General features: G+C 41.6%; 1 protein-coding gene across 2 annotated transcripts in view; it reads right to left on the bottom strand.

Annotated features, from left to right (window-relative positions):
• Positions 1-2,321: 2,321 nt before the first annotated feature.
• The window catches only part of plxna1a (plexin A1a), a 263,334-nt gene continuing 253,483 nt past the window's right edge, over positions 2,322-12,172 (bottom strand). For both annotated transcript variants that reach the window (XM_020704420.3, XM_078949962.1), the window contains 5 exons: positions 9,839-10,029; positions 8,898-9,067; positions 8,262-8,474; positions 7,112-7,262; positions 2,322-5,456 (listed from right to left, as the gene is read on the bottom strand). In XM_020704420.3, coding sequence (XP_020560079.1) covers positions 5,361-5,456; positions 7,112-7,262; positions 8,262-8,474; positions 8,898-9,067; positions 9,839-10,029 — 821 coding nt within the window. In that variant the 3' untranslated portion in view covers positions 2,322-5,360. The remainder of the gene's footprint in view (positions 5,457-7,111; positions 7,263-8,261; positions 8,475-8,897; positions 9,068-9,838; positions 10,030-12,172) is intronic.

Here is a 12,172-nt window from a genome sequence, read left to right on the forward strand (position 1 = left end):
CTCACCTAATGCAGAATGCTGGACGGCTCTGTTCAGATGAGACACTGTGGGTTCAGCCTGCAGACCATCCTGAAACACAACCCTCATATCTAACACCGTCATTTAACTGACGGACAGCGCTAATTTCAGCCTTTTCGCATGAACGGACAAGCAGGCAGGTGATTGTCCTCTTGAAACTGAGCTTCACCTTTTCCTGCCTCAGATCAGAAGGGCATTTCTGACAGTAAAGGCTGCAAGTGAACGCCCATCTTCATTTTTTACTTATCGTTTGTAAAAGATAGTGTCTATGAAAGGCAAACTGTTCTTCCTGTGTTTGATCTTATATGTTGCTCTGCTTTTAAACAGTAAGTCTCCATAAGTTGACGCTCATAAACTGCAAACATTCAGCCAGAAACATTGCATCCCATATGGCTGTGAAATGGAAATGAAAAAATTGCAATTGAGATTATCAAAAAAGAAAAATGCGTGTTTTATCTCTCCATGATTCAGGTCTAAGTAAATCTGTAGATTAGAAAAGAGCAGGAAATAGACGCAGGCGTGAAACGGCTAAAATCTGTCACATCAGCTTCAAAGCTGAACCGTTAAAAAAGGTATTATAAGTCATAAGGTATTAAAAGTGTGCGGTACTTCCATGCTTCCTAAATGGCTTCTGCGTAATCTGTGAGATGGTGCTCTGCTTCACGTAGTTTCTGAAATGTTCTGTGATAAAAGTGTTGGTGAGGAGGGAGGAAATGCAGGAATGAGGAGACTAGGGTCACAAATGACAGATGTGCCAAGTTTTTGTGCCAGATGCTAAGGTGTCGCACAGGATTCAGTCCGATCTAAAAACGTATTTCAAACTGAGAATAGAAAGAAAAATGAAAACGACTGACAGTTTTCTGAGTTTTTGTTTCTTTATGTGAGAAAATGTTGGTTTTGTGGTGAACCTGAGAACCTGGTAAATTCTACAAATAAACTAAAAGTTCTTTTGTAGGCCTGATGTTCCTTTTTTCATTCAAAACTGTAAATTGGAGTCTAAAGTTATAGATTTAATTTAAGAATAAGCTTAAAGCATGTTACTTCAACTGTGTGTCCAACTGTACCCCCTGGACAAGCCTGATCTTGTCAAAAGTATTAACCCTTGTGCTATCCAATGACCCCACCCTTCCATTGACGTGTTCTCCCTACCATGACAAAGGTGGATAAAGGTGGAAAGATTTCATGTAATCCATGGACACCAGTGAGGTTCACAAATCATTGAAGAAAAAAGGTTCAGAGCACTGTCTAGTGGGTCTAGATGACCCAACTCCCAATGTTAACCCTTGTGCTAACCGATTGAACTTCTTGAGGCTAAATCGCAACTACGCTGAACTGTGACCAATCGGGGACTTGGATTTGGTAGTGACGTGTGTGTAGCGTCCTTTGTGTAACACAGAAGTACCAACCGTTATCAACATGATCACAGAGGAGACATTAATATTTGCCCTTTTCTGCCCGGCTGGAATTATGACACCAAGTCTTTCACGTATCGGAATGGAGTTGTGTAATAAAAAAGCCTGGAGCCAAATTTGCAGGATTTGTACCACTTTGTGTGTTCACATCAAGCCTCATCCCACTAGAGGTAGCGGACAAGCGTAAACAAAAGAAACCCAAAAGAAGAAGCCGCTCCCTGCTTGTCCGCTGTGTGAACACTACCGGCTGAATGCAGGTTCATGAAATCGCATGTAGCGCTCTTTGGAACGCTTTGGAATCTATTGGAAGCCCCAAACAGCTTCGCTCCAGTGATCGCTTGCGCTCTCAAATCTCTCCACCATGTAAAGGTTGGTGGTTCACGGAGGTACCAGTTGAAGTGGCTCGGGGATCTGGTCCGGTTGCCTCTGTGAGAAGGGGTTACAGGCATGTCCCACTGGCCCCCAGGAAATGTAGGGGGGGGGACACGCCTATCAACTAGCCTGGAAACCCTTTGGACCCCCATAGGAAAAGGAGGAAGCGGCCTTGAGAGAGGGATGCCTGGGCATCTTTGCTTAGACCAGTCCTGGATGAGTAGAAGAAAAGTAGATGGGTGGATGGATTAATGGATGGCTGGATGGATACTTGCACGTTTGGTGAACTGTCTGTGGGCCAAACCGCAACGAGGCTCCTATATTTTACCTTAAAGCTTGCATTTCTCTCTCTCTCTTTCCTCTGGAGAAAACAGGAACTCCGCAGATGTGACAGAATGAATCATGAAAAGGCCTTCAAAGTAGTTCTTCCACTTTTCTTGAGCTGTTTCTTTCCTTTCTAAAGATTCCTTTATCCCATCGGGTGGTAAAGAAGAAAAACAAATGGAACAAAAGACCAACTCAGCCCCCAGTTTGCTTATTATTTGTTTTCTCCTCTCAAAAGTCTTTCAAAATCATCAAAATAATGTTTACAAGTTTTCATCAAAAAGCTTCAGTGTAAGTATTCACAAGCCCAGACATTTCATTTCAGTCATTGAGATTGAGCAGAATGTCTTTACGAGTCTGTACATGGAAGGAAAATGAATTCACTACACAAGAATAAAAAATCAACAGCAAATACTTAAATGACAAACTGAACTCTACAATCGTTTTCCTGGAAGAACAGAAAAGCAAAAAATAAAATAAAAATAAAGGCTTTTTCTCACAGTCTTTCTGATGTGGACGAAAGAAAAAAAGGCTTTGGTCAGCTTGCTCTGCATGTCGTTTTACCCTGTGTAGATCAGTGGTTCAAGTACTAAAGAACACACAGAACAGTTTAGTTTTGTCCAAACACAAGTTTGTGCTGTGAGATTAAAAATGCAGAGTCTCAGATGGATGACGGTCTGGATGAGGAAGTCGATGAACAGAAACTGAGGAATGATCTGGAAGTATGTGCCCCCTTAAATTGTATTCATGTTTGTCCACCTTAAGTAATTTAGACCCTCAAACTAACAATAGATTTGTGTCATGTAAAACCTTTACGGTTGAAGAACTTTTCCGAGGATTATCAAGCAGCCAAAAGCCGTGAAGGACTGCAGGACTTTGACTATTTAGACAGCAACCAGCAGTGGATGCAGTTTATATTTTTCAGAATAGTTTTGGTTGTTTATCACGATTTCTGGGGATCCTGTCGGTTTGCTTGTATTTTCATAGTCTTTCAGCATATGTGGGGCAGCCATGGTGCAGAGGCAGAACCGTTGACATCTGATCAGAAAATGACAGGTTTGATTCCTGTCAAAGTGTCCTTGGGCCAGACACGGAACCCCACATTGCTCCTGGTGGTCTTAGGCTGGCGCCTGTGCAAGGCAGCAGAGCCACTATTAATGTGTGAACCAGACAGTAAACATTTTGGGCCTTTAAGAAAGGTAGACAAAGTGGTAATTAAGAAGACGCCATTTACAATAATAATTCAGTTTGAGCTACTTTTTGTAATTGTAATAATGATAAAAATATTCTAGCAATCTCCTAATAAAGAAATGTAGCTGCAGAAACATTAAAGACTAATAAATGCAAATTTCAGACTGCAGCTGTTGACCCCAAAAGAGATGACTACCTAAAGGGTTTCTAGACTTCTATCTTTTTTGGAGAAAGGTTTTAACAGATTTTTTTCTGTTTTTGCCTTGATTGAAACTGCACTTTTGAATTTTAAAAATCAGTTTTAAGTCTTCATTAATTGTGTGACAAATTAGCACAAAACAAAGCATAAAATACTTTTCTTTTACAGCGCAAAATAAAAAAAAAAGGAGGGTCTTAAATAGCACAGGTGTTCATTTTAAAACTTCTAAATCAGGTGACGGAGTAATTATCACTCGGCACAGACGGAATTGTCAGTCACCTTTGGGTGTTGGCCACACTTTTCTTTGTTCACAGCACTGCTTTAAATGTAAAAGTGTGTGTTTAAAAATGGGAATAAAAAGATTCTATTCATTTTTGCAGGTTTTACAATTGATCTCTCGTTAAGACTGAGGAAAGAAAATAAGAAATCCAGATCTGTTTCACCCATGACATGAATTTAGAGATTATACAGAAAAGGTGTGAGCTCATTCAGAAAATCCTAACTCTCTGAACAAATTGTCAAATCAGAGGGAAGCACTGGCTGAAGGGAAGAAGAAGTCATGGTTCTTGAGGTACTGGTTCCTGTTTCAGAGATCCAAAGCCATGTTTTCAAAGCGTTTGATGAAGACGTTTGGACCTGTAAGAAAACTCCAGCTTTTTGAAATCATTCAAACTCATTTTTCTTCTCTTTTTTTTACCCCATTATGACCACCAAACAGAAAAAAAGAGAAAGGCCTTCACTGTGTACAAAAACACTCACAAATCTCAAGCTACATGTCATTAAACTTTTCAAAAAATCACATTCACATTTAAAAAGAAAAAGGAGAAAAGGGCTCTTTAGCTGACCAAAAAACAGATATCACTGACGGGCCTGGGTTTGGACGGCACACCTTAGAAATGCTGTTAGAGGGCAGGAGTTGAAATCAGCTGACCGTGATGTATTTGGTTTCTCTAAAACGAAACACAAGAGCACTGTAGGTTGGCTGGCTGAGCAGACACACGTCTTCTTTAGAGCCCAGGAAAGTATCACAAATGGCCCTAAAAACCTTCTTTAACAAAGAGTTTCTGTATTTCAATCAAGCTTTTTTCTCCTGCCACTTACCTATAATTAAACTTTGAGTCACTAGGCATGACAACATTTTCATATTTGCACGTTTCATCTAACGAAAAGGAGTTTCTTTGCACTGAACGACATTCAAAATAAAACATGGCACAAGACGACTTTTTCCTTGTGTTTTTCTAAAGTTTTCATCTAGGAAATATCAAACCTTCTGAAATTTATACACTTAAATGGAAAATGTTTTTTTTTTAAACTTCTCATTTGTTTTAAAAACAGCGGGTTTTATTTATATATCTATATAGATTTTTCATATATCCTCTCTTTTGATTTAGCTTTGTTGTGCAAATTCAGCAGTAACACAAGTGGCACAGCACTGGGGGTGGGGGTTGGAGAAGGTCCGTCCTCAGCGCCTCTGCAGCCGTCCCTGACCTTTCGTGTCCTCTGGAGGTCAGCAGAAGCAAAAGGATAAACGAGAGGGCCGAAGAGATTCCTGGGTTTTGACTGTCTGAGCCACAGCCTTGGCAGTTACGCGTTCACTCCAGCTGAGTGATGTCAGGTCCATGTTTGATTTGGGTGGCCCTTGTTGGATTAGTGGCTCAGGAAAGAGACGTTGAGGGGAACAGAAGGAGGCGCTTGCTCCTGTGTGCTGCTGCTGCTGGGTGCCTGTGTCCTTCCAGTCATTTCCTTGACTGTAGGTTGTAAGTTTTACAGACATCAAAAAAAATAATCACAAGGTGTGTGTTTTTTTTTTTGTTAATCCAGTTCTGCACAAACTGGGCCGGTCCTCAGCTGGCCAGAGCCATGGTGTCGATGACCTGCTCTAGTTTGCCTCGTAGCCGCTGCCGGCGTGACTGTTCGTCTTTCTGTAGCGCAGACAGGATCTGCACACAAACAGGGAGGAAGAGCGTTACTCTGCCGCTAATTTCCATTAACCAGCTACACTCAAAGCAACAAGGTGGGCAGGGCTGGCGGGCCAGGTGTGAAGGCTGGTGGGATGTGTGTGATTACATGTTCATTAGCACAGAGTTGCACACAGGAGGATATGTGCGTTCATTTGGATAGCATTAACAGGATGTGGAGGGGCGGCAATAGTACAGTATGTGGATCCACTTTAACGATGCTTGTGTGCGTGTGTGTGTGTGTGTGTGTGTGTGAGGTCAGGGCACGAGTCAGAGGCGATGGGATCGTGCAGATGCCTGCATCTGGATAATGGGCTGTAATGACAGGGTGCAGTTAGTATAAATGGAGGCAGCTGCAGCATAACTACAGTGATGCTGAAAAGGAGGATGGAAAGAATGTCTTAAATCCATGCAGCACAATGTGGGCAAATAAGATTGACACTATGTACACATCTGTGCACTAATGCATGGGGAGAATTTGCTCTGCAATTCCCGTCTTTCTGTTTCCCTTCTGTGAATTTGTTGACTTAACTAAAGACATTAGGGCCTGATCAAATCCAAATGTAATTTTTGAATAAGTGATCCCCATTTGCTGATTTAACCTAAAACTGGTTATTCCACACTCTGCAGCAACAACTGCGTGGGGTTGCGGTATACCAGCGGGAAATGTTGGATTCAGACTCATTAAAAGAATTCAATTAGATTTAAGTCTGGACTTCGTCTAAAACACTTAACTTTTAGAATCTATTGGACATTTATTTCCACACAATTTCCCAGATAAACTAAATAAAAAACTCAACAAATGGTAGTTTAAAAAAACGGCAACTTTAGACACTTTTTCTCAGATTTATTGTGTTTTGAAAGACCTACTCTGATGAAAATTGTTTTATTGATGTTTTTAACATGTTCTTGTGCCATTTTTCTGATAATGGAAAACATGTTAAGAAAATTGCTGTTTTCTGAAGCTTTCTTCATTCAAATGAATCAGGAGCAGATGAAAAAACACCATCTGTGTTGGCATCTGGCTCCAAACTGTACGGCTGAATAGCTCCAGCATTGCTCCCCATATTTGCTGCACCGCTAATGTTTGGTTGAGGGTGTGAGGGGCTGTAAGCTAGTGGGAGAGCACGCAAACAGATTGGTGACAGGATGTCGGGGCAGGCTTGCTCCTCGCCAACAGTCCCGCCAACAACTCCTGCTGCTCTGCAGTAACTATGAAAACGTTTTTGTTTTGTTTTAGTTAAAAATGGCACAATCATCTTCAAAAACTATTGGCAAAGCTTTTAAAATGGATCAAAAGATAATTGGAGTGGGTCTCTAAACCTGTGTCTTGGGGTTGCTTAGCAACCCAGTGTAGCTCCAAGCATTTGTGCAAAAATGTTGACTTATAGTCAGGTGTTAATCTTGATGAATAGAAAAAGTGAAAATGAAAATCACAAAAGTTTTGCAGAGCTTCATTAAGTTGATAACGTGTTCAGCTGGTGCCTTAATCTGCATCCTAATGGTGGTAAAACCTTAAGCATGTGCCGCTGAAGACTGATAATCGGTGTAATTGAATTAAGATGACCCCATGGTGTTGGTGAAGACACAGGACATCCGCCTATTGAGTAATTCCTTCAGATTCAGAGGACGCTCACCTCGTCTTTGTACTTGATGATGTAGGTGTAGATTTCGTGCAGCGCCGACATGCTGTTGAACTGGCTGAGGTGCAGCCGGGACTGCTCTGCTAGGTAGGCACTCATGTCCTGATCACTGATTGCTGGCATTCGGGAGATATCCGAGTAATATCTTGAAGGAAGCAGAAGACAGCAGTAATTGTTATTTGTATTTACAGCAACACCTGCTTAATGGCGTGTATTTATGTAGCGCTTTTCTACCATCATTAAGCGCTTTACAGTCCCATTTACCCATGAACACACACAGTCACATGCTGATGGTGGCAGATCTTTGCAGGTTGCTGGTCAGACCAACAGGAACAATTTGGGGATCAGTATTTTCCCCAAGGGGTAAGCCATGGTGCAAAGGTAGAACAGATCGGAGGATTAGATCCCACCTTGTCTGCCCGCATGTGTCTTTGGGCAAGACACTGAGCCCTACTTTGCTCTGGTGGTTATAGGTTTGTGCTTTGGGTCTTAAAGCATTGTATACAAGAGCAACTGTATGTACTGTAAGTATACGTCATTTACCAAGAACACTCTGACACAAGGGATGGCAGGGCAGGGACTGAACCTGTGACCTTCCAATCTACCATGGTAAATTTACATGCAGGAGCAGCTGATAAACGTGTTGGGCAACTAAAAACGGACAGGTGTAAAATACAAGTGATGTGGCATGAAGGAGTCTATGATGACTGCTTCTCCCAAAAACATGTATGAGCCCCATGCAATAATTAATTATCAAAGGAGAGTTTTTCTTTTTCAGGTTTTTTTAGCATCATAGCTGGTTTAATTCCTGGACTGTTTGAGGACATAAACCTTTATCTGAAACCAAATAGGCATGTTTGGTAATTTAATAACCAACAGAGATGGAAAATATGACTAGTTCCTTCAGCTTTCATAGTAAATAGCTACAATTAAAACATTTGTTGAGAGCATCTGGTAAAAATGACGACAACATTTAAGTGAAGTATTCTTTGACATGTACCAATAAAAACGCACTAAACCCTAAATGTAAACAACCTCTGATGCAGTTTTGGTCTTACAACTGTTTTATGACTAAAATATTAGCTGTTTGAGCCTCTTTTGACCTTTGTCAGATCAAATCTCCGTCGGTCCGGATTCTCCTTACCTCTCTACCCAGTTCTTGTAGTTGGGGATGTCTTTAGCGTAGAGGAGCTTATTGGAGGGCGAGTCTTTTCCCAGTTTGTGCTCAGACGTCGAACAGGAGTCCATGAAGGTTTGAGCCACCACGGAGAGGCAGGCGTCCGTGATGCTGTTCTTATGGATGTCAAACACAAACTGTGGGTTTTTGATGACGTTCACCCAAAAGCGCAGAGGAAGACTGCAGAAGACGACAGATGACAACTGTCAGATGATCCAAATGTCTTTTATGTTACAGCCGCTTAAAGCTTTAAAATGTCAGAAAAAAAGTTGATGAGACGAATGTTATGATTAACTTTAGCATTTATCCACAACAGAAACCGTTTTAACTTTACGATCATTTAATAGACTTGGAAACACTGATTTATGCTTTGTGGATACTGACGTTCCCAAAGATGTTTACTCTGCAGACATCATTTAAATCCCATTACTCATCAGTAATTACTACTCTCTCAGTTGTCGTTTTTATAGCAGCCATTGCTGGGAGTACACCTGACATGCAGCTGAAGACAGTGGCAACAAAAGAGAAGAATGGAAAAAAAAACCTTTTAACCTGTGAACCTTTTTTCTTTTCTCTCTGTAGTCAACAAGGTGTCCAACCTACCAGTTGCTCTTCCAGGTGTGTCGTACGTCGTAGTCTGTGATGGAGTGCTTGTCGGCCTGCTCGTCCAGGAAGTCGAACATGTATTTGATAGCCAGCGGCAGTGCGCTGCCTCTGTGGGCGGTGCTGAAGATGGTTTCAAACAAGTCATCCACAAATTTCTGTAGAGTTCCCTGAACAGGAAGGAGGATGAGGAATGAAGAAAAGATGTTAACGATTGTACGAGATACTTTACTTTGGCACAAAACCCTTGACAGTTAGTGTTTTCTCACACCTAAAATATCAAATTTTGACTATTCTCTGCACAGTGGAGCAGTGGTTAGCACCCCGGTTCAGGTCATGGCTGGACGGGCCTGACACAGAAACCCCAATGGGGGACCCTTCTGTGTGGAGTTCGCATGCGTGGGTTTTCTCCAGGGACTCCAGCTTCCGCTCACCGGTGCCAATTGCCCCTAGATGTGAATGCGAGTGTGTGATTGTGACCCCGCGTCAGACTGGCGACCTATCCAGGGTGTACCCTGGCTCTGGTAGCCCTGTGACCCCAAAAGGGACAAAACGGCTTTAGAAAATGAATGAAGGAAAAGGATTATCCTCCACTGGAATGATCCTAAATGATCCCAAGAACTGCAGTTTGATCCATGAATTAACTGAATAGCAGACTGGAGGCATCTGCATTTTTAAGTTATAATATCAGAGCTTGAGCTGAGATCTAAAGTCTGACAAGCATTTTGACATTGAGGAAAAAGTGGAAATCCCTCAATGTTGTAATTCCTCTGACCTTTTTTTTTTCTCTTTTTTATGCTTCTAAAAATGTTATCCGTTTACTTCTCTTTTTAATTTTTTTTTTCTCAAATAGACCCTCTGATAATAAAAGCAGATCATAATCTTTAGGTAAAAATGCTTTTTGAGTGAGAAATGACAGGAAAGTGAGACTTTGCTCCTACTTTTGTGGCGAGCAGTCTGGTCAGGTAGATCTCGGAGACCATCTTGCTTCCTCGGTCACCCTCCCTTTGATCTGAGTGGTCGTGGTTCTTCACCAAATGCCACAGTTTGGTTCCACTCTCCAGGTCAGGTGTGATCATTGGCGTTCGGGATCGCAAGCTGTCTGGACTGCTGGCTGTCCTCAGCATGCTCTCTGACAGGAGAAATGAGCAGCGTGTAAAAACAACAATGCCATTTTAAATTTATATTTACATTATATTTTGCCGCTAGAATCCATATCTCCATAGTTATAATGAATCAGAGGGAAGCAGGGAGACGTTTGAGGCTTTGGTTGAGGAAGAAAGGTGCACAGAAAGATGGCAGGCGCTGCTGCTTTGGGGCTGAAAGCAGGAATGAAGAGAAATGGATGACAGAAAAAACAATGAGATGCTGATGCATGATGTGGTGCTTTGTGACAGGTGAAAGGATGGTGGACCCCCCAGCAGCCATGGGCAGAAAGCTGGGGGGTGTTGATCTGAACGGGTGAAGAGGTCAGACGAGACGGGGGTGAAATGGAGAGTAATGGAGTACATGGCACTGAAAGGTGATGGAGACTGAGTGGGCCAGTGTCTAGTGCTTTTGTTGCTTTTGCCAGTGGGGTGTTGAGTGCCTTTGATTCAAAACTCATCATCACCAACTATCAGTCCGTTCAAAACCACACATCCACAGAATCGTACCTGTGCGATGACTCCCACTGACAACCATCAATAACACAATTTGATCAATTTCTTTTTTAAGAAATTGTCATATTTCAGCATTCTTACACAGGTCAGGTTTGCTTTGAGCAATTATGTCAGAGTACATTTACACTCTTACTAATCAAGTATTTAAACCCATGATAAATGTTCAGTAATGTACAGATTTAGCTCATTTAATCCCTGCTGAGATCAAATTGTCTTTCTATTGCAAAAACATTTTTTTATATAAAAACATTCCCAGTGGTGTTTAATTATGATATATTTTTAACTAAAATCCCACAACCTAAACGTCTTAAAAAGCCATATTTCATGTTTATCTGAAGCCTCTGTTTCCAAAATCTCCTCTACATGGGCGTGGCCACTGGTATCGAGCTGAGTAACTCCGCCCTCGATCCTGCCTTTCTGCAAGCTGCGTCTTGCATGAGTGAAATGTGTGGAAACACAAAACAAATGTGTGTACCAGACCCTTCTGTTTAATAAAATTACACACCGAAAAGAACTTTGACAAGTCCATGAAAAATGCTTTACTGTGCTTTAGAACTGATGTGATGGTAGCACATGCAGATTGTTGAATTCATAGTACATAAAAGGAAACGCTAGAAAGAAAACGACTATTTACTCATAATTTTACAAATACATGCGGCCGGTGCTCAACGTTTTTCTTGGCCGCACAGACCCAGAAGAAGGGTTACGTTTAGGATTACAGTTTAGGGTTAGGTTGTGTTCACACCACCCGATTCGCACGGCCAAATTCAATGTTAAGTCAATGGTACAGACTCGATCTGAAGTCCGGCTACCGTTGGGTAAGGCGGGTAACTGATCCAGATCACTATGCCGGCTCCTGGGAGGCCAGCTGGCGGCCAGACAGAGACCCGGTGCGGGATGAGGAGCCAGCCTGCTCAGGCCTCCTGAACTTTATGATCTTTTTCTGATTTTCATCGAGGCAATAATGAAATAGGTCCCCTGATTCAATTCTTGTTTTTATTTTTAACCCTTCTGCTATCTTAGCTGACCCCACCCTTCCATTGACGTGTTCTCCCTACCATGACAAAGGTGGATAAAGGTGGAAAGATTTCATGTAATCCATGGACACCAGTGAAGATCACAAATCATTGAAGAAAAAGGTTCAGCGCACTGTCTAATGGGTCTAGATGACCCAACTCCCAACGTTAAAATGCCTAGGATAGCACAAGGGTTAACAATTTTTCGTAAGATGTTGCATCCAAAATTTCTGAGAAATTAGTGAAAACCAGGAGTAAGTAGTGGCCTGAAGTTTAAATACAAACTGTAGCAGCTGAAGACTTTTTCACTTCTCTTTATGATGTTAAAGTCAACCTCTCATTTCTACTCCTTAGAGTTTTTGTTCACAAATTTTGAGCTTAAAAGTTCTAAAAATCTACAAAGGCTATGATTAGTGACTGTACTCATGATACCTGGTATAACAAACACTTTCATTTTTTAAGAGCTTTGGTTAACTTGATTCAATTCAAAGCCTAACAACTTTCTTACTTTTTGCAATCTCGAGGAAACCTCAACATTCATTGTAATATTTAGGCTTTTAAAGTTATTGTCACCACCCGTTAATCACATAAACACTAA

This window comes from Oryzias latipes, chromosome 7 (assembly GCF_053564925.1).
Source record: "Oryzias latipes strain Hd-rR chromosome 7, Olatipes_Hd-rR_3.1".
In the NCBI taxonomy this organism is placed as follows: Eukaryota; Metazoa; Chordata; class Actinopteri; order Beloniformes; family Adrianichthyidae; genus Oryzias; species Oryzias latipes.